This window comes from Grus americana, chromosome 1, assembly GCF_028858705.1.
Source record: "Grus americana isolate bGruAme1 chromosome 1, bGruAme1.mat, whole genome shotgun sequence".
In the NCBI taxonomy this organism is placed as follows: Eukaryota; Metazoa; Chordata; class Aves; order Gruiformes; family Gruidae; genus Grus; species Grus americana.
The window spans coordinates 210,054,202-210,080,898 of NC_072852.1; the positions used below are offsets into that span (position 1 = coordinate 210,054,202).

Genomic DNA, 26,697 nt, shown 5'->3' on the forward strand with positions numbered 1-26,697 from the left:
CCATGCTCTTCCATTGCTCTTTGAATGTCCTCCAGACCAGGGGTGTAAGCCAGGATTCCCCGTAGAGGAGAATGGTAATTTGCTGCTCCCTGTGACAGTTGTATACTCAAGTGATAGTTGTCGTTATTCCTTGGCGGCTGGCTTTCTTCTTCTGTAGCATAGCATTTCCTTGTAAGGAAGACAAATACACAACACCATCTTGTTCATTTCTCATGAAGAAATGTTTTCCATGTTAATTTGTATCGGCTTGTGTGTTTGTGGAACTGAATCAAATGAGCTTGTCACCCTAAAAGGGATTAGACCAATTCAGGGAGAATAAGTCCATGAATATCTGTTGAACTTGTTGGTCTGGCTGCATACTTGGCTGTGGCAGTCGCTGAAACTTTAATAGGCGAAGATTGGGAGGGCAATGCCATATGCACCTGTGCTCCATAATCACCCTGATTTTCTGTTCTTGCTTGAAGTATAGGATGTTGGCCAGACAGAGGCAGATTATGGGCCTAATTAGCCTCTGGTCTGCCCCAGTATGATGGCTCTTTTGTTGTTAAGCATCGTTCCTACCTGGGAGAGGACACTAGGTGATTGGGACAAGTGAGGTGGAGAAATAGTAGCTAAATGAGTTTTCCAAAAGAAGTGGCATCTTTGAAGTTTTCTGATTGCCTCTGTGGCATGAATTGCTCTCTATTAGCATTTAAATGTTATTCTCCCAACTCAGTATCTATATTCTCCACTGAGAGGTAGGACTGTATGAGATTCAGGACACTGTCACATAACAGAGACCGTTTGTTGTATTAGTTTTGCTAACAGGGCTCTCTCTCCCGGGGTCAAATGTGCTGTTGAGAAGCAGGCGGTTTGCCCAACTCTTTATGCCACATCTGTACCACGGAGCCCTGGTCTCGCTCGGTCCCTTAAGCCCTGTGACAATTAATGGTGTCTAATCCGCTGACTGTTTGAGGAAGGATTATTATATTTGCCATGTTCCTTATAATCTTTCTTAAGCGTGCTCTAATGGCCGCTTCTGCAGACAGGATATTGGGCTGGAGCAGTTTTTATGTGACATACTGTCATTTGAGCTCTGCTCACGACCTATTCTCTCAGCCTTTATCCTATTTATTAAAATTCTCTTTTGTATCGTATTTTCACATTCCTGACAGTTTATGCCTGACATCAAAGAGAGTTAACAATTTATTTCAGAGAACTCAATTACAAGCCTAAATTAAAAGGATGCAAGAAGAGTGCAGATAGGCTGTGAAGTGCAGAGAAGAACCGGTTAGTTTGAGACATTTCTCCTCTCACTGACTTCAGCTTCTGCTGCCCGCACCTGGGAGATGTGGTGAAGGAACAATTTCCTGCCATTAGCTGTAAGGACTTGAGGGGGGATACACGCTGCTGGCAAGCCAATTCTACAAGTTATGTTTCGGGTCAAATCTCTGACACTGAGTCTTATGTTTTGAAAATTTAATAGAATACCTCGTGGCCTTAGTGACTTCGTTTTGTAGGTTGGGAAAGCAACTGCATGTCAAGAGGAAAGATGAGGGGTAATAGAATTATCAACTCCTAATGAGAAGCTGCTGTTAATGGAAAGTCATTTATTGCCCATATCCCACTGCATATCATTTTAGATATCCAATAGAAGACGCCGCAAGACGCAGCTTCTGAAAAAGGCAGTCACTTTAGAAATAATTTTTTGCATAGGAGCAGATATTTAGTAGATTTTCAGGCAATACTATTATTTTCTTTTTAAAGCAATGATTTGAATAATGAAAAACGTAGGACAGAAAAAGTAGGGAAGAGTGGAAGAAACCTCAGAAACGGTAGCTCTGAGACCTTTGCAAACCAAACAGCAATCCAGACCCCTAAGTGATATATTTCTTGCTCCATTGAAATCAAACGGTGCTATCTGAGGTTAGAGGAGCTGAAAACCTACCCTTCTGAGAAGCAGATTTGGATAAAGGCACAACATCCCCTCCCATTAGGTAGGCAGCGGCATCCTTTAGATAAATCTGCAGTGCAAATCTGAGCGCTTTCATTTCTCATCTGTGTCATGGTGGTGTTAGTAACTGTACTGTGCTTAGCTTTCATGTTCATCACAGAAAACAGAGACCCACGGGCACTGTTACTGCTGTAACGTGCTCTCAGGTGCCCGTGTAGCAGATACTGTCACCTGGCTCCCTCTGCAGACCTCTGACCTGTTTATGTGTCTAGGATAAGACGAGCAAGGCCCCAAGCATGCCTTTTTCTCTTCATTCATTGTAAAGAGAGAGATATATATATATCACTACGTTAGAGGTAATTACTTAATTGACAATTAGTTGTGATTTTTCCCATGTAAAGGTTCCTAACATGATTTTTTGTGGTGGGCTGACCCAGGCTGGAGGCCAGATGCCTCCAAAGCCGCTCTGTCACTGCCCTCCTCAGCTGGGCAGGGGAGAGGAAATATAACGAAAGGGCAGGGAGAGATCACTCACCAGGTGCTGTCATGGGCAAAACAGACTTGACTTGGGGAAAAATTAATTGAATCTGTAACCAAGCAAATCAGAGTAGGGTAATGAGAAATAAGAACAAATCTTAAGCCACCTCCCCCCACCCCTCCTTTCTTCCCAGGCCCAACTTCACTCCCCATTTCTCTCCCTCCTCCCCCCAGCAGCACAGGGGGATGGGGAATGGGGGTTGTGGTCAGTTCATCACACAGTGTCTCTGCCGCTCCTTCCTCCTCAGGGGGAGGACTCCTCACACTCTGCCCCTGCTCCAGCATGGGGTCCCTCCCACGGGAGACAGTCCTCCATGGACTTCTCCAACATGAGTTCTTCCCCCAGGCTGCAGTTCTTCACCAGCTGCTCCAGCGTGGGTCCTTTCCATGGGGTGCAGTCCTTCAGGAACAGACTGCTGCAGCGTGGGTCCCTCACGGGGTCCACAAGTCCTGCCAGGAGCCTGCTCCAGTGTGGGCTCCTCTCTCCATGGGTCCACAGGTCCTGCCAGGAGCTTGCTCCAGCATGGGCTTCCAACGGGGTCACAGCCTCCTTCAGGTGCCTCCATCTGCTCGAGCATGGGGTCCTCCATGGGCTGCAGGTGGATATCTGCTCCCTACCAGCCTCCATGGGCTGCAGGGGGACAGCCTGCCTCACCATGGTCTTCTCCATGGACTGCAGGGGAATCTCTGCTCTGGCACCTGGAGCACCTCCTGCCCCTCCTTCTGCACTGACCTTGGTGTCTGCAGAGTTGTTCCTCTCACATCTTCTCACTTTTGTCTCTGGCTGCAATTGCTCCTAGTGTTGTTTTTGTTTGGTTTTTTTTTTCCCCTTCTGAACTCTGTTACCCCAGAAGCACTGCCACCATCACTGATGGGCTCGGCCTTGGCCAGCGGCGGGTCCATCTTGGAGCCAGCTGGCATTGGCTCTGTCAGACATGGGGGAAGCTTCTGGCAGCTTCTCACAGAAGCCACCCCTGTAGCCCCCCTGCTACCAAAACCTTGCCACACAAACCGAATATGTTTTTCCATCCTTTGTCATGTGCACTGGGTATAGTGAATAGTGGAACAGCTTTTATAGACCTCCCTAAAGAATGTTTTTTTGATAATGTAATTACTGTCTTTGTGCTGACATGTGACTAAAGTCTGCACCCATTGTATAAAGAAAACATTTTGTGGCATTGTGGTGGTTTGTACAATTAAAGCAATTATTTTGTCATATTACAGGGGTGGTACTTATGGCTGTCGACCATGGCATAGTTAGCCTGTCATGACTTAGACATGCAAGTTACAGAGAATTTGCAGTGGCTGATCTGTGGTAATTGCAAATGTGAAGCCCTGTGGGTTGGGTTAGCCCTGTGGCTCAGAGCTAAGTCAGCACGTTGACCTCTGCGGCTCCCTGGCAGTTATTGCAGGTGAGCTGGTGGGTGACAGCTTCAAACCCTACAGTAACACTGAAGTTGCTGCAATAACTCATGCGCAGATCAGAGCTGTGAGATCCATGGACTACCTAATAAGCTGATCTTGTTACTAACCTCCCCTCTAAACACCTGTTTTGTTCTGCTTTTCTGATATCTCTGTGGTCACCTGTTTCTCCTTCAGCTTTGAAAAAATTGTTGGCTCAGTATTTACAGAAGGGTGTTTTGAAGGGTTGTTTTTGTCTCGCTGTCTAGTTCGTCCTCAGCGTTGTCATCTATCAGCCTTATGCTTCCTCTGTCCTTGCTGCTGCCTCAAGTACTACTGCTTGTTTAGTTTTAAAGCTGACATTTCATCTGGCACCTCCAGAGGGAAAAAGAGAGGCCACGGGCCATGCCTCGTGTCCAACCACTTGACAGCAGTGAAAAAAACCCATGGCAGTGTATCAAGACAACGTGTCTCATTCACTAGACAGACTTCAGGGTGCGAGACAGAAAGTGATATTGATGATGCCAAAATAACAGACTTCTGAAGCCATGCAGCATGTTTTTTTGTAAAACAAATACACAGCACTCAGAGGTCTTAAGGTGAACTGCATGCCTTAAGGCAATAAAACATTGCTGTTATGTTCCACTGTGTTGCTGGTACAAATTGATGTGAGACCATGTTTAAAACACTGCTGCTATTCTGCACTCTACAGTAATTTTTATCTTGTCATGAGATCATCCTGCTGTGTAGTTGCATGTGATCCTAGAGATGTTTGCAAGGCCTGTCCACTATTCTGAGCAGCATGGTATCTAATACGACCCATTGAATCTGAGACTTCTGTCCTATAGGTTACTAAATATCATGGCAGCAGGAGGTGTTGATGTGTGTGGGAACTCTCCAGCTAAAGCCAGAACAGATCATGGGGTACCAATCTGCATCACCCTAGTAAACTCTAGGTCTCGTCAGAAAATACGTATCTTTGCTTAATTCTTGCTGCTAGAGATAAGGATATACATGATCACTAGGTTTTTTAGGTACTGACTACCTTATTTTGAATCTGACATGGTATGATGGGAATTTTTGTCAGATATTGTCACAGTCCTTTTTTCTGGAAGGTGCAGATCCGGAGCAGAAAGTTTCAGGGGAAAAAAAACCCCACATTTTTCAGTTAAAGGCAACAATTTTCCAGAACATGGCAAATGTATGAAAGCATGGATCTTGTTTAACTCCCTATGGGCTAAAACCTGAGACGGCAAAGAGTACACACCCCAGATTTCTTATTTTTAAACAGACAAAAATTTTAAGGCAGTTGTTTGGGGTTTTGGAGGCTGACTAAGCATTTTTTGCATGCTTACCAGAAGAAAATAAGCATACCTTTTGAGTGACTCTGAAGGAAGAATGATCCAAACTTGCTGGGCTGGGAGAGTTTGTCAAATTGTTCAGGAGTGTCTACGTGACCTTGTTAAGCCCTTGCAGCTCCTGGTTTAGAGAATGCCTGAAGCATCCTGAGGCTCTCTGTGCGTTGCTGTGCTTAGCTGGAATTTATCAGCAAGTGTAGGAGCGAGCAGAGAAGCAATATTTTATTTTCAGTAACCCCGGGGAGAGTTTTAGAGATATTGAAGTAGTGGATCATTCAGTCAGTATCTACTATATTCTTAGTAGATCTTGATTCAGACTGGAGGAACGTGTGAAGCAGAAGATGACAAGAAGGAATAATAACACCACAAAGTCTTCCCTCAGGATGTGACAAGGTTGTCCCAGGATCACTATCACTGCTACTGAGTTTCTTTAAAAATATCTAGTCACTGGTGATGAACAGTTGGTCAACTCTTTTGCTATTACCTCAAGCTCTGTTTGATTTGGGCCTTTTTCATTCCATGGTAACATGTATTTTGTTGTGTTTAGTTATTCCATGAGATTCCTGGCAGGGTGTAAAGGCGTTCATGACGTGGTACTGTCGGTTGTTCCAGCAAAATCAATGTGTGGTTTTGGAAGCAGAAGACAGAGATGGGATAGGTGTTATTTTCCCCTGTTGGATTTTATGACTACCAATTCTTATACTGTCAGTGAATCCTACTTACACTTCTGAGGAAGATATCGGAATTGAGTGCTAAAAAGGTTTTAATTGTGTTTCTTTTTATATCATTTGACATTAGTAATGAAAGTAATACTGTTACATTACTGGGAGGTTTAAATACCTTAACAATATAATTAGCCAAAGTGTGCCGTAAGGAATACTAGTTTTATTCTTCATTGCCATTAACATTAATTAATTATTACATTTATGACTGCAAACAAGCTCAATAAAAGGCAGGATTAAGAGAATGGAGAAAAAGGAGAACAGATTTAGTTTACTGGGTCAATGCTGCAAGCCCCTTTCCTCTGATTAAAGAATTAATGCTGAAGGTGAACACATCTGAATTTTTGCCTCCAGACATGGATTGTTTTACATTAGTAAACTCCAGTTGACTGGAGTTGAACTCCAGCTGACTTAGTACCAAAACCAGCATAACTTGAGTCAACTCTGATTTGAACAGATAATGAGTTTTACCTCTACAGGGAACACAATTATTTTAGGTGAGAAACTTGCCTTGAAGGAAATTTTCTCCTATGTTATTTTTAAAATTCCACCTTTTTGCATATCCCATGGTCTTTTTAATCATGTAATGATTATAGAAAATGACAAAGCTGAATGACATAAATTATTTTTATCCTTCAATATAACATGCACAGGATGTGTGGATGTTGTTATAGCTAAGAACTGATCCAAGGATACAAGGTTGAAGGATTCCTTGCCATGCCTCGGATGTTTTCAGTACCCTTATGAATTACAGGAATGAAACCTGTGGAGCACATTAACATGTAGCAGCTGATGGGGTCTAAATGAATGTAGTGAAAAAAAGAAGCTACTCTCTACTTTGAAAGTCGAGTCACAAGGTAGAAAAGCTCTAGGACATGTATTTAAGTGGACTGCCAGGCAAATTTCTGGTTTTGCAATTGCTATTTATATGCTGTGTTTGCCTATTTAAGAAGACAAAGTTGCTGTTCTGGAGTTGCCTATGTTTCGGCATTTTCACTGTGTTTTACCATCTGTTAATCTTTGCTTAGGGAAGCAAATCTTTGCTTAGTTTCACCATTTTTCTGTTAATCTTTGCTTAGGGATGCTTAGGGAAGTCTCATTCTTGTGGTAGTTTCTGTGCAGAGCTACACAGCTGCTTCAGGCAGAGGACAGGCTGAGAGAGTTGGGGTTGTTCAGCCTGCAGAAAAGAAGGCTCCGAAGAGACCTTAGAGCAGCCTTCCAGTACCTGAAAGGGGCCTACAGGAAAGATGGTGAGGGACTGTTAATCAGGGTGTGTAGTGACAGGACAAGGGGTAATGGCTTTAAGCTAAAAGAGAGTAGATTTAGATTAGATGTTAGGAAGAAATTCTTCACTGTGAGGGTGGTGAGGCACTGGAAGAGGTTGCCCAGAGAGGTTGTGGATGCCCCATCCCTGGAAGTGTTGAAGGCCAGGTTGGATGGGGCTTTGGGCAACGTGGTCTAGTGGAGGGTGTCCCTGCCCATGGCAGGGGGGTTGGAACTAGATGGGCTTTGACCCAAACCATTCTATGGTTCTATGAATATATAAAGGCTGGCTGGACTTCCTGGTTCCTTTGTGTGAGCACCTTTAACAGGCTCAGGTGTGTAATGGTTTCTAGAGAAATGGGAGAGTTCACATCAAAATGCCAGCTCTTCATGCTTGCCTGCACTTCCCTGGGCACAATAGTGGATACCCCTAGATGCCACTCAAGTTTTGCTGAAGAATCCTTACCAAAACATCTTGTTTTGTTCCCAGTTCATTGAAACTTCTTCCTCAAGGACAGAAGAAAAAGGCAGACACAATTCAGACTTGGAATTATGAGTTACCACAGTTTAACTAACAATTGCTAGTAAAAATATCTTAAAAGTAGATTTGAAAGTTTTCTTTTTCTTTTTGATTGTAAAAATGCTGTAGTTGATTAGGGAAAATGTATTTCAAATTTGGAACATTAAAAAAAAATAGGAAAAACTTCTCTAGGAACTCTTGATATTTATAAACTTTATGACCAGAAGGGCAGTTATCTTTATGTGCTCCCAAATCCCGCATAATGCTTTAGAATTTCTTAGAATAATTTCTAGATAGAAGTTAACGTAAGCCAAAACAAAAACTTGGGGTTGAAATAGTCTGCAGATTTAAGCTTTGCATTCATGTGCCACATGCACCTTCCTGTTGCTCCATCCAGTCCTTTGACTTTTGTATATGCATTGTTTCTCCAGTGCATCAAGCACTAGCTGGAGAATTTGGGTTTCACCATGAGGAAATATAGCCAGTCTGTGATCCAAGTATTTTTGAGGGGCATCTTGCAGCCACAGCTCTTCTCTCTCCGAGTCCTCTCCTGGAGATCTGTCCCATGAAATCATAAACATTATTGATAAAAATCTGCCACCAACCAACTCTATAGTTATCAACTGCAAAAAAACAGGATTCCTGTGAAGAAGAAAAAAAAAAAAAGTGTGTGACAGCCTCAAAAGTGTTACTTCTTCCTGTAAATAAACAAACCGAACAAAACCGAACCTCAGAACTTGCTCTGAAAGCACCATGTCGTGACAATGGGCCAAGAGCAGGTTTCCACAACTTGTTAAAATAGGTATTTTGGTATCTGCTATAAACAGAATAGAAAAGTTTAATTTAAAATGTTTATGGCTACGCATTTTATGCAAACCTAAATCAAACATGAAACTGCATGCTAATCACAGCTCTGGACTCGACTATAAACCTCGTGGTCCCATGCTTCAAAAGAGTGGATACCTCAGTGCAGAGCACAGATGTGGGGGCAAGTTCCTAATGGAAATGGAGTCAGACTGCCAGTGCAATCTGTTTTTTAATATAAAGGCGTCCTTTTGTGAGGGTCAATCCACTAAATTAATTTCTAATTAAACCCCAATTTTTTTCTTTTTATCAGGTTTTGAAATTTCAAAGGGTGGCGAGGCAGAAATGCCTTAAATACTCTATTTATCTTTGCGGCAAGGTAAATGAATTGCTAGTGCGTCCGAATTTTGAGCAAAGTTTTGAAATGGCAGTTGCTACCTGCTGAACGTGGCATTTCTTAATCAGACAAATGACTCGATTATCTCAGTATTAGCTAAAGTGCTGTGAGGAGAAACCATAGGAGGGAATTGATAGGCTGGAAATCACTTTCCAAAATGTGAATGGGATTGCAGCCTGGCGCGTTGTGGTACGCGGAGTTGAGTCTGCCCCATCAGTCATGAACAGCACTTTGGTATGAAGTGCAGCAGCTGATGGGCAGGGTGCAGCCTGTATTTGGTTTCACTGACATTATAACCCACATTTCTGCAGCTCAGGCATGTTCTTGCTCTTCCTCTTTTTCTTCTTTATTTAAAGTGCTTTTTGCTCAGAACGGGGATAAAACTTGTTTCAAAAAGGATATCATGATACTTCTTATTTATATAGTTTGTGACATTTGTAGCAGATTAGACCAAAGTACACTATAACGAAATAATATTCCATGAGAGGCAAATTTTATAGGGAGAGGTAATATCTTTTATTAGATCAGCTGAAACAGCCGGAAAAAACAGGCAGTCTTTCAGGCACGCAGTGCCTTCAGCAGGTTTGACAAAGAGGCAGCAAAGTCAAAGCAAAGAGCAGGGACTGAAATAACATTCCCTGTTACTTTTTAAAGCATTTTTTCCTTGAAAAATAGGCAATTTTATCGCTCATAATAAATGAATAGAAGATCTGTCCCTCCGTTTTTTTTTAAATTGATTTACCTTTTCCATGAGAAATATTATTTATCTCTCAGAAAAATCATATGGTCAAAAATACTGTCTGAAAGCTAAAAATATCACTTGTAAATGCTCTCCCCACTGCCTCTTAGGATTTGTGTGTCTCCAGCTTTCTTTATCTTCTCTTGGCTGGGGTCCCAGTTTAGGGTATATTTGCTGTAATATGCCATGGTCTCTCTCTCCCGGAAAACACTTGCACCATGGCAGATACAGTCCGGCTGGCAACTCGAACTGGGAAAAGAGATGAGCACGTGAGAAACCTCCACTCTGACTTACATAAGTGCTGCATTTTATTCATACGTATGTGCCCACACATGTCCCTTGACTTTAAGCATTTGGGTGTGGTTTTTAATTTTTTTTTTTCTCTTAAAATCTCCTATCTAAACAACATTTTGATTGAAAACGTTTGACCCTCTGTAGAGATTAAAATCTGGACAATGCTTTACTCAAAGCATCACTGTGTTTTTAGTAGTTTGAAAGGACCCTGTTCTGTATGTAGGAGATGATAAACAGTGGATGACTGCTTAGCTTTGTCACTTACCTGGAACCAGAAGAATTTAAGTTATGCTGTAGTAAATACCACAGTCATGAGTAAGAGAGAATGCTTCTCTGCTGGGGAGAAGGTCTGTGGATCCAAATGGGCGCATTTGTGTTTTTATGTGTGTCGGACAAGGCGGGACGCAGCAGAGGGTGGCATTTACTGAGGGTTGTTGACACATTTTTCAGTGTTGAAGGGGGATTTTGGGGAGAGGAGGAGTTTCAGAGGTTATTGGCTATTTGGAGTTTTGCTGAAATGGCTGCTGTGATGGTTTTACTTTACAGTCGATGATAACTAGCACACCTACAGCCTCCGAGAAGCCTCCTCGTGTTATGTGAAATGAAAATAAATCAGTGGGCAGTTTGTGCTCTTCATTGCGATAAGCTGTTTTAAGGACTATCTCTTCCCATAAATTTAACATATTCCCTTACTCATTAAGCACTCTGTAAGTGCCATTTCCTCAAGGAAAATGCCACAGACACCCACGTGCGTTTTCAAAGACGAAGCTGTGATGGTTTGCTGTGCTTTGCCAAGCGGCTGGTGCCAGCCTGACGGCACAGGGCTTTCCCTCAAGGATTTCACTAACACTGTGTTAGCTGAGTGTCTCTTGAGCTTAGCAGTGAGTGGTTTGAAAAAGGCAAAATTTATAATCAAAGGAAGACATTTTTATAATTTCTGTTGTTTGATGTTTGCATTTTTTTAACGGTTTGAGGGGATTATGCTAATTGTGCGCCATTATTAACAAGCATGGCAAATGAAATTTTCTCAGTGCATTTTCCAAATAAAGCAGCATTTCATTAATCAAAAAAATTTGTTTAGAAATAATATTTCTTCAAAAGTCTCCCATAATTCTCAACACATATGTACCAGCATGTGCCATTTCTACATGAAGAGGTTTTTTATCATTTCTGTGCCACTTTGTATTGCTGGATTTGTGATGGTACATCGATGCATTGCTATATGCCAGGTTGTGACTAAAAAGAATCAAAAGATAGATGTCTAATGACAGCTTATAGTTATAAGAATTGACAAAATCACTTTTTCAGAAAAGTACATGCCAAACCATTTCCTTAAAATGATGTGAGGATCTGTGTGATCTAAATCATGTTAAACCAATAGTTCTTTGTTCTAGAAAATAATTATCAATGTAGTATTACACAGTAATGTTTTCAAGCTTTTCTCTTCCATTCAAGAATACTGGGAATACTTTTTCTGTTGACTTGAGTACTAACAGGCTTTCTGTCACTTAAAGATGTCTATTTAGTATTTCTTTACATTCATAACATCGTGATAGTTGAAAGGTGGAGATGACGATCCGGTAGAAAATCCTGCAGCATATTTTAAGAAGATCTAGTGCTAAATCAGCAAACATAGGTATTTTTAAGAAATTATTAATTAAGACTAAATGAAAACTACCCAGATTAGGTTATATATAGCAGCTTATATTCAGGAAGTGGGCTGGCTTAAGTTCTCAAGAATGACTTCTCTAATTCACATGTAAGAAGAAATAACAGAATTGCTCACAGCAGGGTGAAATTAAACCAAACTTTTGATACATTTCTTGATACATTCATGTGCACTATGTTTTATCACCAATCAAAAAAAAAAAAAGAAAAATAGTATCTAATGACTCATTTCATTTGCCAGTCCTTCAGATGATTTCCTGCTAAGGTTTTGATATTGCCCTTTGAGAGATGTTATAAGCAATGGAGCCTTGGATATGATTAGATCTTTGGAAAAAAATGTGCATTTTTGGATGGATCATCCCCAGTTGACTAGCAAAATTTATATAGAAAATAGGATCCAGCTGAGCTCTGATCACTTTATCCTGTGTTATGCTTCAGCGCAGCTAGTGCTAGGAGTGCTTTTAGAGAAGGATTTGTATATGTTCTCTGAAAGACACAGGCAGCTGCAAACACAGAAGAAAGGATTTTTATATATAAATGGAGTCCCTTAATACCCTATTTCTTCTTTTGTTTCTTATTTGGAGACTTGTTACTGTTATTTCTAGCATTTTATTTTAGCTAAGTGGTTGGCTGGACAGGCGTTTCTCCCACAGGGAGAATCTATCAACGCTGTTTTGTCTGAGCATATTCGGCATATTTCAGCTCTCCCTCTGGCCCTCAGCACAGACCCTCCGAACAACTTAGCGCCTTCAGTATAGGTATTCATACAACTTAGCTGCAAGGAAGTAAAAGTCATGCTTCATGACCTTACTAACATCAGTTAAGCCTTGGTGATTAGCAGCATCATTCACAGCTGCAGTTGGAAGGACGAGGGCTGGGCAGTCTCACCGCTACCTTATATTACAAGGCAGGGAGCGAGTGTGCATTAACATGGAAACTCCCGTTCCCTTTTACGAACTCTTTTTTTCCTTGGCATTTTCCCTTCCCCTTCCATCCCTGCCCCAACTAAGAGAAGCCAGCATCTCACCTGCCCAGCATGTACGAAGCCTACGGCAGGGCAGTGTCTTGACTTGACCGCGTGTTTATCAGCTCTGGGAGTTCCTCCTAACCTGCTGCGTCCCTCTCCTCAAACAGACGTGGGTTTGCAGTTTTATCCAAAGGTGGCAATCAGTGGAAACAGCCCAAAACGTTGATATTGTTATTTTTTTCCCTGTAAGCAGACCTGCTGATTATATCAGTTAGTGACTTTTAAGAAAGGAGCTGGCACAAAGAAGTGGAATGTGCTTGGCAGTGAAGTCTCTATAGGTGCATCCTTTTTCGCTAGGCCAAAATCTGCCAGTGTTTCCCTCCTGTTCTGTTGTAGGAGTGCTTTGTACAAGACTGGCCTGTTGTGTGTTTTTGGGTATGCAAAGCATTTTGTGCATCACCCACCCCCAAAAACAATGGCTGAAGGTAAAATATAACCTTATCAGCCTTAAATTGCGCTTTATGTTGCACAAGATCTTGAATCCAAGTCTCATAGCATATGATTGTTCCCTCCAAAATCTTTTGTCCTATCTGCTTTTACCTGGGAGGGAGTGTCACAGAACCACACAAACTAGGCCAGTCCACTTATCAAACAATCAAACAAAAAATATTTATTTTACAAGATGGAAGGGGAAGAGCTAAGTTTTGTTCTAACTGAAACCACACTAGCTCCAACAGACATTAACAATTCACAGGTTCAGGCTGTTGGTTGGGAAATTAGTACTACACGACCGACTTAAGAGCTCCTAAGGCTTATGGTTCATGACCCAAAATGCACAAAATCACTCACCCATGTAAGATGAGGTCTCTCAGTCTGTACAGAAGATGAACCACAGGTGGCGTCCCAACCCACGGGGAGAGCCTCCGACCACAGACCCGCTGCCCTGAGGGAAACCGACTCAAGATGGCCCCCTCGCAGGACTCCATTTATACCCAATTCGAATCTGACCTGTGGTCGTATATGGTCACGTAGGTCCCTATTGGCCAAAGACCTCAGCTTTGTCTCCTCTCAACTGAAACTGCCAATGCCCTGCGGGCATAATTCAAACTGTGGCGGGAAGGTTTTCCCGTGGGCTTTGTTGGAGCGGGTGCATCTGCCACAGGGAGTAAAGCAGACAGAGCCAGACTCTTCTCAGTGACAGAACAAGAGGCAGTGGGTGCAATGTGAAATACAGGAAATTCTTTTTAAGTGTAAGAAAAAACTTTTCCACTTGGAGGGTGGTCAGGCACAGAAACAGGTTGCTCAGGGAGGTTGTGGTGTCTCCATCCCTGGAGATATTGAAAACCCAACTGAACATAGCCATGAGCAACCTGTTCTTGCTGACCCTGTTCAGAGCAAGGGGATTAACTAGACGATATCCAGAGAGCCCTTCCACCCTCAACTATTCTGAGATTCTGCAAAGTTATTATACAGTAATTTATTCACATATTTGAGTGTAATAATGAAGCTGTGTCTGTATTAGTAAGAGCCTGAAATGATCCCATGCTTAGGGGAGCAAACTGAGACCAAATACAAATAGACAAAAGCCCACGAATGAGTTCCCAATGACTGGTGGTGGTTTTGTTATGATACAGAATTTTAGCCTTGGATGGGATTAACGCCATTATTTTGTGGCTGCCATTTAAATATGTTTAATGAAAAGTTCTTGTAGCTTGTTCAAATGTATAAAATATACTACAGTTACGAACCTATTTATAGACCTGGCTAAAAATACCAGTGCATGTACGTATGTGGGTACATACTGAGGTTTGATATATTTGGTGACAAACTAATACACATGGCTGGAGATGATGTGACCGTGACAGCCCAAGAATAACACTTTGGAGTCATGATAATTATTTCCATGAAGACGTCAGCTCTGTGCTCAGCAGCAATAAAGAGAAAAATTATTAGGAGAAGAATAGAGAATAAAGCAGAGGAGGTCACTGTGCAGCTGGGTATTTCCGTGGTGCTCCCAGGACTTGAATCCTGCGTGCAGGTCTGGTCCTCATCTCTCAGACAGGATACTGGACAGTATTCAGAAAGGAATGACAAAGATGATCAAAAGCATGGAAAGGCTTCCAGACATGAGACAACTGAGTATGGAGGGACTCTTTAGCCTGGAAAAGAGATAATTTAAGGGAATACAGCAGTGGTCTACAAAATCATGCATAACACTGGAAGAGTGAGTGGGTAGGGCCTTGACTATTAATGGTTTCTGCCAGTATCAGAACTTTTGGCCATCAAATACAGTCAGTAAGACGCTATTTCAGAGCAAACATAAGGTGATGGATCTTCATGTCGTAGGTAAGGGACACGTGGAAATCCTTGTCAGAGGATGTGGAATAGATTAAGAGGTGTACATGGGGGACTGGGCAAGTACTTTAAAGAGAATTCAAGGCATTTCTTAATGGACAAACCATCTTAGTTAGGCTCAGGAGATCCACTGAGATAGGAACAGTTGGAGGCTGGGAAAGTGCCAGCAGGAGGGACTTGCCCTGCACTGATTCTTCCATAGGTGTCTGCATGTGAAGCAAGATACTGGGGTAGGGGGGCCCTTGGTGTAAATCAGTACAGCCTGACGAATTGTGCCTTTGCTCAGCTTTTTAGAGGCATGCCCTCTGGAGCTTTGCAGTGCTGGATAGTATTGCAGTAATTGCACAGCTGAATAGTAGCTCCGTTTCAGTGTTAAAATCCCATGTAGCTTTTGAAAGGTTGGGCTTTCTCTGGTTTCTGTATCAGATTACAAGTTACAAAGAGAGAACCAGTTGCATCCCCCCCCTTGCGTAATTTGAGTCTTTTTTTTTTTTTTGTGAATGTAAGGACTTTTTAGATCAAGTGTCGCAACTTTACCTTAAAACCAAAAAGTCCTCATAATTTCTTCCAGCGTGTTGTGAAAGAGGAAAGCGTGCCACAAGTGAAGAAAATGGTAGTTGAGCCTCCCTGCATTGCCTCATGGGGAGTTCAAACAGCAAAGTACGGCCCGTCACGGCCAAAGGGAGCAATTGTAAAAGTGCTAAAAAAAATCTGCATAAATAACATTTGCTTCAGAGCATGTATTTATAAAGACATTTTTTCAAGTAAAAATTACCAGTTTTTGTTGTTTCTAAACCCTGTTTTACTGTTGCACTTTGTAAGTGTCGAGTTGTGGAATAAACTCTATTGTCATGACAGAAATAGTCTTCAGTATATTAAGGACCTCTGAGAAAAAAAGAAGTTTCTTGATTAAGACATTGGTTTTGAACTCCAGCAGTCTAGCTGCTCCCCAGCTCTGCCAGGGAGTTGCTGTGTAAGCTACAGGAGGATTTCTAACTCGGCATTGAGCATCGAGACTGCTTAACTTTGGTGTTGTGTCCGCTTCTCTTCACTGGCTGTCTAGGGAACCTGAGTCTGGCAGCGTAGCTAATAGACAGCCTGGGTCACTCACTGCTGTCTTGTCAAGTTAGACATACAAAATGCAGTCTAAATGTGGTCCTCAGCATCTCTTTTCCCTGTTTTGAAACAAAACAAGTGATGCTTTTTCCTTCCCATCATTTGTCTTCCAAACTTTTAAGGTTCCTTGTACAAGAACTGCCTTTTACTGTGTTTCTGCATTGGCTAACATGTGGGTATACACACATAAATCGTGCAATATGTGTGATTATAGTGTAAATGAGGGAGGTCTAGTTAGATATAAATCTGTCCAAGGTAATTTTGACATAGTAGGTGGAACATTTTAAAAACATAAGCAAGCACCTAGAGTTCCAGCAGGGAAAGGATGTGCTGATGCCAGAAGCAGGGAGGGAGAATGATTTCCAGCTGGTAAGCACACAGCTAGAGAAAGAGAAGGAGCTGACTACTTTTTAGGAAGCCAATGCAGGTTAGGAGGGAAAGCAGGGTGTACAGAGCCTTTCTCCAAAGAAAGGAGGACTGTTCTGCAGGCCCAGAGTGACTGGAAGGTTCAGTGCTGAGCTGTGTAATGATTAGTTGATTTCCTTAGTTTTTCCGTTCTGCTTAAATAAACTAAAATCCTGTAAAAGAAAATGTTGAATGGGAGGATGATCATTGTTTATTCACCTAGATTAGAAAATGAAGAGACCAGTTGCCTTTTTGTAAAAGCTTCTCTGTTTCCCTTAAATAAATATAAACAGCAGGGAGTTTTATATAATTTTCAACTTTCTGGGTTTTTACTAGCTTTTAATTTTTTTTTTTAGTAGCTGTGTAAATCGTGGGCTCTAATTAGTCTTTCAGATGACTGATCAGGAGAATTAAACTCTGTGAGGCTTAATGGACTGAGAATCATGGAAGGTCAGGCTGGGCAAAAAGCCTGTCTCTTTGTATCAGCAAAATATGTATGTTTTAGGGGAATTCCAAGGCTTATGATGTAATAATTTTGGAACCTTTAGCTCATCGACATTACCAGATCGTTGTTTTGTTTCCTCCCCTTTTAATCTGATGGAGAATATTTGTAGCACTGACTCTTCAAGAGGAGTGACACTTCCTTAACTTCAGAAACTTTGGCCATTAATAAGCCACAGGTCAAACTAAAATATTGGACATTTCAGTTTTGTACCATCTTGTTGCTCATCATAATTCTATAGCCTTTAACTGGCAAAGACTTCTTCCTACATGCCTTTTCTTTTTACAGGGCACTAAGTAACCACTTATGACAGCTTTTCCAAATTTACAGAGCTTGAAAACAAGTCAGACTAGTGGGTCTCAAATCCTTTTAAAGCCGTTGCATTTTTAAGAAAGCTCACTTAAATTTTTATTTTATTTTTTAAATTATAGCAAGGTGCTGAGGAGCAATTAAAGACACAGAAGTTACTCCAGACCAGTCTGCATTTTGCATAAAACCAGGCAGGTTTTTTTTAGTTTGAAATTGTGGGGCTTGCAAGTGGCCATGTGGTGAAAGATGGGACTGAGATTTGTGTCTCAATGAATGCAGAAGTGCTACAGGTAATTACAGAAACATGATTGCAAAATACCCAAACGCATTAGAGAAGACTTTTTGGTAGACAGCTAGGCTTCTGGACCACAGTGTTCTATACTTTATAACTGATGAGGCTATTCTGTTCTCCCATCTCTCATCCAATCTCTCTGATTACTTTCTAATCACACTTGTGTTTATTCTTATGAACCTTGATGTAAAAAATAATACATAAAACTCATATAAAAAATCCTTATCCTATAAAAAGCAATTATTATTAGTTTTACGGTGTTCTTAATTGAGTTGATTGTATGCAATTCAACCTGGTTTTATTAGAGGTTCAGAGTAGTCTGACGCTGCTGGGCAAAAGGTGGTTGGGATTAACAAAGCAGTAGTATCTCGGACTTCAGTTATATACTGCTACAGCCTCATAGGTACAGACCCATCAAACTCTGAAAGAGCAGGAATTTGATTTCTCAAGACCCTTGGAACTCAATAGAGTGACTTTGCTGTTATTTTAAGTATTTTATAACAAGAAGGAGCAAGGAAACAAGAATCCCAAGACCTGACTTTTAAAGTCAAACCTGACACAACCACAGTGTGTGACATTTTGGCATCATCTTCGAAGTGCTAAAGCAGTAAGAGCTTCAGGGGTGTGACAGCTTCAAAAAACAAGGCCAGTGCTCGCTGTGTCATAGTATCTCTCTTTACAATGGGTGAATAATAATGTTTTTTTAATACACAAGGATCTTCTATACAAACTATTTTTCTTTGATTTGAGAGCACCAGATATTAAAATATTTCTGGTTGGCAGCCGGCTGAACATGAGCCAGCAGTGTGCCCGGGTGGCTAACGCAGCCAACAGCGTCCTGGCTTGTATCAGCAATAGTGTGGCCAGCAGGACCAGGGAAGTGATGGTCCCCCTGTACTCGGCCCTGGTGAGGCCACACCTCGAGTACTGTGTTCAGTTTTGGGCCCTTCACTACAAGAAGGACATTGAGGTGCTGGAGCGTGTCCAGAGAAGGGCAATGAAGCTGGTGAACGATCTGGAGCACAAGTCTGATGAGGAGCGGCTGAGGGAACTGGGGTTGTTTAGCCTGGAGAAGAGGAGGCTGAGGGGAGACCTTCTCGCTCTCTACAACTACCTGAAAGGAGGTTGTAGCCAGGTGGGTGTTGGTCTCTTCTCCCAAGTAACTAGCAAAAGGACAAGAGGAAATGGCCTCAAGTTGCATCAGGGCAGGTTTAGATTGAATATTAGGAAAAATGTCTTCACCAAAAGAGTGGTCAAGCATTGGAACGGGCTGCCCAGAGAGGTGGTGGAGTCACCATCCCTGGACGTGTTCAAAAAACCCGTAGATGTGGCACTTCGGGACATGGTTTAGGTAGGCATGGTGATGTTGGGTTGATGATTGGACTTGATGATCTTAGAGGTCTTTTCCAACCTTAAGATTCTGTGATTCTATGGTTCTATTATAATAAGATGTCCTTTTGTCTCTCTTTCCATCTCTCTAATAGCATATGCTGGAAAAAAGGAAACTTGATTGCTAACCAGTTTGAATGGGCTTCAGAGCATGCACCCGTTCTTCCTCATGTTTTTCTGGCATTACCATTTACTCACTATACCGAGCGTTAACCCATTCTTACTTGAGGACGACAATGACATGTATCTCAGTATTTTAAAGGGAAAAGTCTCCCTTGATATGCATACTTCTGTCCTTGTAAATTAGTAATTGGTTTGTCAGAACAGGTATTATAAAGATGTTAGTGGGCATTTGTACTGAGATTCTGGTAGCTAACTTGTGAATATGTTGAGCTGGGAGGGGGAAAGAGGAACAAAGGGTGAAAAAGAGGGAAGAAGAATCAAATGAGAGATAGGGAAGAGAGATTTATGTAAGAGGACAGATTAAATCTCTAAAGTTATCCATGACAAACTTTCTCTTCTCCTTTGTAGTCTACAACCTTCCTGATTTAAGAGGACAGGGCATAAGATTGTGTTATTACAATCCCCTAGTCATCACAGGTAACTATGCTACACATTTAGCTAAACGTACATGATCCCAGTGAGACTGCCTTAATTCAACTGATGACTTCTCACTGATCAAGGATTTGGAAGGAACCATACGCTCGAAATGAAAGCCAGGAGGAAGTGGAGACACTCAGCCTGTTGAAAAGATAAGTTTGAGCATAAGAAGTGACTATTCAACCATTTGTGCTGTCTGTGAGAACTTCGTCCCGTGGGTAGACTTGTGAGAGAGTCAGACATCAGACGATGTCTGCAGTGTCACACTCAGCATAGTGACAAAACAATCAATAGCATACTCAAGCTCAGAACAATGTAAAAACTCACTGGGAGACTAGCTAGTACAGACTTAAACTAATGCAAATTGCATGGATAGAATGAGGGGCAGAGAAGATAACTGCAGATTTTCAGAAGTAAGCCTTTTAACACTTGGTTAAGTAAATGTTATTCATGTTTCGTTAACAAACCAGACCACCACCTACCCGAAAAGCATCACATTTTAGATACTAAACTATAAGAAGTGATGGAAAAGACTCAATTTTGGGAGATGTCTCTTCAAAATGATCCAAGTAATGATAAGATTGTGACTTGGTTTCGTTCTGTTGGTCAAGTAGTGATCGCAAATCAAAATAATGTAAAATTGCTCTAGTTATTAGTTTCATCACTTCCCAAGTCTTTCATTTGTTGTTGTAGCATGGTTTAGAAGAAAATTTTTCTTTTTAAATATTCACCCCCTTGGAAGATATCATTGTGATTTTTTTCTTGCAATTTGAAAACCGTTCTCTTGTCAAGCATTAGGCTTCTGACAGGCACTTTTGTAAGAGCACTAAAATTACCTGTGTTCTGTCAGTAGCTGCCAAAGCTCTCATCACCTCCCTCACCACTTTGCTGGATAGTCCTTAAAGTCAATAGTGTCATTTGCACCAGCGTGACTTTTGTACTGTGCACGCATACGTGGAATATGAGAATATTATAGACCTGAAGGGTGAAGCATGTACATAATGGTCCTATGGGACAAATTAATCCTACAGGCTTCTGTTCAGTGTGCCATTTCTCTTAAGAGGATTTACAGGACATGGAGGCTACGTGTGCTGGAGGAAGTTGTAGGATGTATGTGAGATGAGGTGGAACGCTACCATATAGCGTAAGTGTTGCCATGGAAAAATGAGTAAAGTCATATGGTGAAAAGAAAATACATCTGCCTGGGAAATTTGCCATAGCGTGGGGAAAAAAATAAAAGTTGACTTTAACTAAAACAAGATCCAGTAGTGAAGCTGTTTGGGCCAATTTCAGATGCCATAACTTGGCTGCTTTCACTCTAGTACTGGCCAGCCCTGTCACATTACTATTCAAAATATTTTCAAGATCATGGCTTGTTGAATTGAGTCCTGGAGTGCAGCCAGGTGGCCTGGATCAATGGGAAAGGGCAGCATCACAAGAAAAAGAGTCACGGAGTAGCGGTTAGAGATGGTATATGGCTGTCTGCCTGGGTGCTGTCTGTCTCGGGCAGAACAATGGAGCAGGACAGATCTGCACCCTCCCCAAGATGTGTTTTGTCTCTCCCAGAGAATCACAGGCCTGTTGCAAGGTCTGCCAAACCAGCCTCACTCACTTACATGTAATGTGGTGTTGCACGGTATTGAACTGAAGAAAAGCACGTCTCTCCATGCTTTGCATTATTGTTGCACCTGGTTGTAGGCCCTAAAAAATAAATAAATCAGACCACCCCAAAGACAACATCGAGTGTACGCTCACCAAGTTCGCTGACGACACCAAGTTGTGTGGCATAGTTGACACAGTAGAGAGAAGGGATGCCATCCAGAGGGACCTTGACAGGCTTGAGAGGTGGGCCTGTGCAAATCTCAAGAAGTTCAGCAAGGCCAAGTGCAAGGTACTGCACGTGGGTCGGGGCAATCCCAACCACAGTTATAGGCTGGGTGGAGAATGGATTGAGAGCAGCACCAAGGAGAAGGACTTGAGGGTGGTGTTGGATGAGAAGCTCAACACGACCTGGCAATGTGTGCTTGCAGCCCAGAAAGCCAATGGTATTCTGGGCTGCATCAAAAGCAGCGTGACCAGCAGGTCGAGGGAGGGGATTCTGCCCCTCTACTCTGCTCTCATGAGACCCCACCTGGAGTACTGTGTCCAGTACTCCCCAACATAAGAAGGATATGGAGCTGCTGGAGCGAGTCCAGAGGAGGGCTATGAAGATGATGAGAGGGCTGGAGCACCTCTGCTATGAGGACAGGCTGAGAGAGTTGAGGTTGTTCAGCCTGGAGAAGAGAAGGCTCCGGGGAGACCTTATAGCAGCCTTCCAGTGCCTGAAGGGCGCCTACGAGAAAGTTGGAGAGGGACTTTTTATAAGGGCATGTAGTGATAAGATGAGGGGTAATAGTTTTAAACTATAAGAGTGTAGATTTAGATTAGATACTAGGAAGAAATTCTTCCCTGTGAGGGTGGTGAGGCGCTGGCACAGGTTGCCCAGAGAGGTTGTAGATGTCCCATCCCTGGAAGTGATCAAGGCCAGGCTGGATGGGGCTTTGGGCAACGTGGTCTAGTGGAGGGTGTCCTCGCCCATGGCAGGGGGGTTGGAACTAGATGATCTTTAAGGTCCCTTCCAAAGCAAACCATTCTATGACTCTATGACATCCTTAATCATGGTTACACGCACCATGTTCTGGAGGTCAAAACCCTCAAGTCATGGAAGTGCTGTCATTCAGTGTTTGCCATTGAAAACTTCCTCTCATTCATCCACCAGGCATGCATACAAGCTGTTGTTGTTCATATGAAGCCTTTTTATAAAAGGTTCCAGTAGCTTGAGTTGCGTTGGGAGATTCCCGAGGTGGGGTTGCAAGTTAATATGCTCACTCTGACACATATACAGTTGGGTATTTTGCACCAGTGAAAGCTTCCTGATGCCTTTCAGTTCTTGTGACTTTTGAAGACCATATTGTATCATCTTCAAGGGTGACAGGACTTGCCCACATACAGCATATTACCATGTACCAGAGGACTGAGAAAAAAGAAAATCTCTGCGTCTTCCCAAAAAGTCAAGAAGAGGTCAAGAAGTAGCTGTAATGGCAAGTGTTTTGTCAAGACAATGAGCAGGCTGTTCCCTGAAAGATGCTCATTGAGTTTCATTTCCATCTTTACAGCATTAAATTTATTGTTGTTGGACGCATCCAGTCTCTGTCCTCGTTAGGTACAGGGAAAGCTAAGTTACATTTTGAAGATGCGATAAGAATTTTGGAGGTACAAGGGCTTATTTCTTTCAAAATGGAATCTGAAGAAGTGTAGAAATAAAGGAATGAAGGTACTAAGTATCAGCCCTTGTTTCTTCACTGGCAGATCCTGGTATCTTCTCTGAGATGTTGCAATACATCTTAGCCAGCTGATGAAAGACAGGATCAGACCATCTGAGACAATTGACCTTTAAAACTGAGCCCTTAACAAGAGAGTTTTTCTTCTGAATTTATTATACTTTCTTCAAAATATTATAAATTTATGAACTATGGGTTTGGGTGGGTTTTTGCATTTTAGAGGTTACATAGCAGAATTGTATCCAAATTAATGGAGTTTAGTTACGATGACATAACATTACATAAAACTGAATGTTAAGAAAACCATCATATACTAACCTGTAAGAAGTAAGAAAGCTGCTACGGTTCATTTTTGGAGCTGGAAGATTCAGATTTTTTTCTCCACTGATTTTCTGTCCCTTTATTTCTATACCTGTAAACCCAGTGTTAGAGGCTGTTTTGAGGTACATAGGGGTATAAGGGGAAGGAGGACTACGCTTATCCTCAGGTCCAGTTCCCAGAATGAGAAACTTATATGGGAAAGATAGCTAGTTTAGATAAACCCATAGTACAGCTACTACCCACAACACAGGCTGCAAACTATGGTATAGCAAATGAAGGATAAGACCTGTGGCTGAAAACTTCAAGCAAGTTATAAGGTATTGCAGGAAGAGTAGGAGGTGTGAAGGTGGGAAGGGCATCACCAGTATCCTAGGTTTCTCTGCCACTGGAGGGGTGGTTAAATGAAAGTAGCAGGTGAATGAAGGAAAGAAGGAAACAGAGCATGTACCATACAGGGTGTGCTAAGGGGATTTGACTTGGGTGGGAAATGCCCTTCTATCTCTGAATCTGGGTATCAAGTGAATTTTGAGGAGATTCCTATCTTCCAGAAACTGAGAAATTGGTACTGATAGAAGCTCCTACAGATCCCACTTATGTGTTGTGTCTAACCACCTCTAGAGAAAGGCATCAAAGAAAGGCAGCTACACAAATCACAACCACCCCTTCACTTGGTGGTCGGTGAAGCTAAGTTACAAAAACCTTACCTACCACAGATGATCCTATAATGCAGTTTTAAAAATACATTGTAGTGAACAAAAAGCAATCCAGTCTTCCAACCATCCCTCAAAATATCAATGAATCAGTTACCCAAGGACTCGTACCACAATTTAATTTAAATTAATTAATTAATCTATGTTTGTTTAGACTACTGTAATCCTTGAGTGGCTGGTGAATTCTTAGTTGCTCCTCCTTTCTGTTTAGACTAAGCTTATCAAGGCAGGGACTGTTTATGGCTGGCTGTGTATGATACCCAGAAGACCTGTATGCAGACCTCAGAAACTTGTAATCACCACTAGAATTCAATATATTGCATGAAAAAAATGACATTTTAAAATATTAATAAAAGAGTTTATAGGAAACAGTGTTTTCTAGTCTTAGCAGCAGTTGTGTATGAATATATAGATTTTATTCTCTATATGCTTAGCTTTGTCTTCTGGTAAATATTGCTGGAGAAGAGAATTCACTGATATTACTGATTGCTTACTTGTGGCCTGAACTTATAATGCAGAGTCACAGTCTGGGTTTGTTTTTTTTCTTTTTCTTTTCTTCTTTTTTTCTTTGTCCTGACAGAAAGATTTCGGGATTTACTGCTTCTACATTCAAATCAAGATACAGAGATTCTGCCCATCTTTCAGCAGAGGCGCTATCCCAAGTAAGTAAGATTGTCTTCTTGGGAGAAATGAAATCTTTACCTATTTGCAGTGAGGGAGAGTGAAGCATTTATAGCACTGTACATGCTTTTGGTGTGAAGTCCTAAGGCAGAGGTGTCAGGGAGCCACACTTACGGTGAGCTTTGCAGTCTTTCAGCGGTGTCAGGAAGAAGCAGACGTGCTTTGCAAGCGTGCCCAGCTGTCAGCGGGGAGGTGGTGGCGGAGTGCAGACGTTAAGTTGCCTGGATCAGTGTCTGGTGGAGCTTTGTTTCACTTGACGCTGGTTGACATAGGCAGATGTTTTGTCAGGCTAATCCTCGCTCTTGTCTTGTGGGATTCCATCATTCATGGTGACAGATTTCCTTGGATTTTAACAGGCTCCCCTCTGGAAGCCTGCAAGCACTGGAAAACGCACTTTTTTCCCTGCCCTTTTTAGAGATGTATGCACAGGCAAACCAAGAGAGTAGTGTTGTGTGTTTAGGAGGTCTTGCATGTATTGAGTATCCTGGCCAAAACCTCTTCTCCCAAGTGACATACCTGAATGAAACAATAAATGCTCCTTGTTATAATATTGGGTAAAAGAAACAGTCACGTTCAGCTAGGTCTTGAAAAGAGGCAGTGAAGGGGAAAGAAGAAAAAGAAATAGTCCTCATGTTAACCATGACCAGAATGAGCAATGAAAGAAGGCCAGAGCAGGATGGACAGAGGGAGGAGAAGGAGGAAAGAACGTCTGGAGCCAATCCAGCAATGATGATGGAAATAAGTGAAGTTATTTATTTTAATTCTTATTGTTAGCAGGTTCCTGAAATACATAAGCCAGCGGAGCTAAGTTTTAGATACAGCTTTTAAATTCCAATAATACAATATTTTTTTGAGCAGGCAACAAATAGAGGGGCTGAGTGCTGAAAACCAGTCACCTCCTTACTGTGAATACTCAAAAACAGAAGCACTCAAGGGTGAAATCCTGATTCTGAAAATGGTGACATTTCGCATTGACTTCAAGGGAGACAGGGTTTTATCCCCCTGAATTTATTGTTTGTATTATCCATTGTCACTGTTTCACTGGCATACTATGGGGGTACAGTATACTGTGGGACACACCTTAAGTTGATGGACTGGTTTATTTGTTTCACTAGGACTTCCATGAATTACTACCTTTGTCCTCACCATTTGGAGCACTGGAACAGTTACTTTTCCACAGTAGTAGGATGCTTTGCTTGGCTTAGATGTTTTCACTTATGGTATGGGCACTGTCAGACTGGTCTGAGAAACTAGTTTATTGTCCTTCTTCAAAGAACAAACTTATCTGTATGTAAATCATTCCTAAGGTGTGTGACTTTCCATTTTTACATTCAATTTATTGCTAGCATTCTTGGCAAGTACAGTCTACTAGCAATGGAACACATTGTCAGATTCATGAGTGAATGAGTGCTTGTTGTCTTCTGTTCAATGGAAGCTTCAGTTCTTTGAAGATCGTACAACGAAAAGCTTGTAGTGTGGCGCTCTATTGCTATTTGAAGTTGCAGTGGCCTTGTATCACAAAATGATACGTCAGCCACATTACTTGGCAAGATTAACTGATCCCTCTAATACACAAAATCATCCAAACTTTGGCACCTAATTGAAAGAGAAGTTTGCATTTGTTCTTAAAAATTTCCTGTTTATAGCATCATTAATTGGTGCAAATTCATGCTTGTTACAGAAATTTATCATTTATTATAGCTTAGGGACATGGTTTAGTGGCGGACTTGGCAGTGCTAGGTTAACATTTGGACTCAGTGATCTTAAAGGTCTTTTCCAATGTATGACACTGTGATCTAGAAACTGGTTGAAGACTATTGACATGTACTAATTTTCCTAAGGGTTGTCTTTCAAGTGAAATATTTTTGTTCAGCAAGGTAGAAAACCTGTTCATCTTCATAATATATTTTATCTTATTCCCATATAATTTTTTTCCCTTCCCTATGCTCATTTTCATTGAAAGGTCAGTTAACAGAAATGAAGATAATGAACAGACAGATCTCACAAATCAGTGAGCCTTCATTGACTTCAGCTGAGCAATGGCTGGTTATACTACATAAGGATCTGAGTAGTAAGGTCATTTTAATAAGATGT

At 41.7% G+C, this 26,697-nt stretch overlaps 1 protein-coding gene across 4 annotated transcripts in view; it reads left to right on the forward strand.

Moving 5' to 3' along the window:
• NOX4 (NADPH oxidase 4) overlaps positions 1-26,697 on the forward strand; it is a 125,523-nt gene that overhangs the window by 48,549 nt on the left and 50,277 nt on the right. For all 4 annotated transcript variants that reach the window (XM_054831708.1, XM_054831681.1, XM_054831691.1 and 1 more), the window contains one exon: positions 24,503-24,584. In XM_054831708.1, the coding sequence (XP_054687683.1) occupies positions 24,503-24,584 (82 nt within the window). The remainder of the gene's footprint in view (positions 1-24,502; positions 24,585-26,697) is intronic.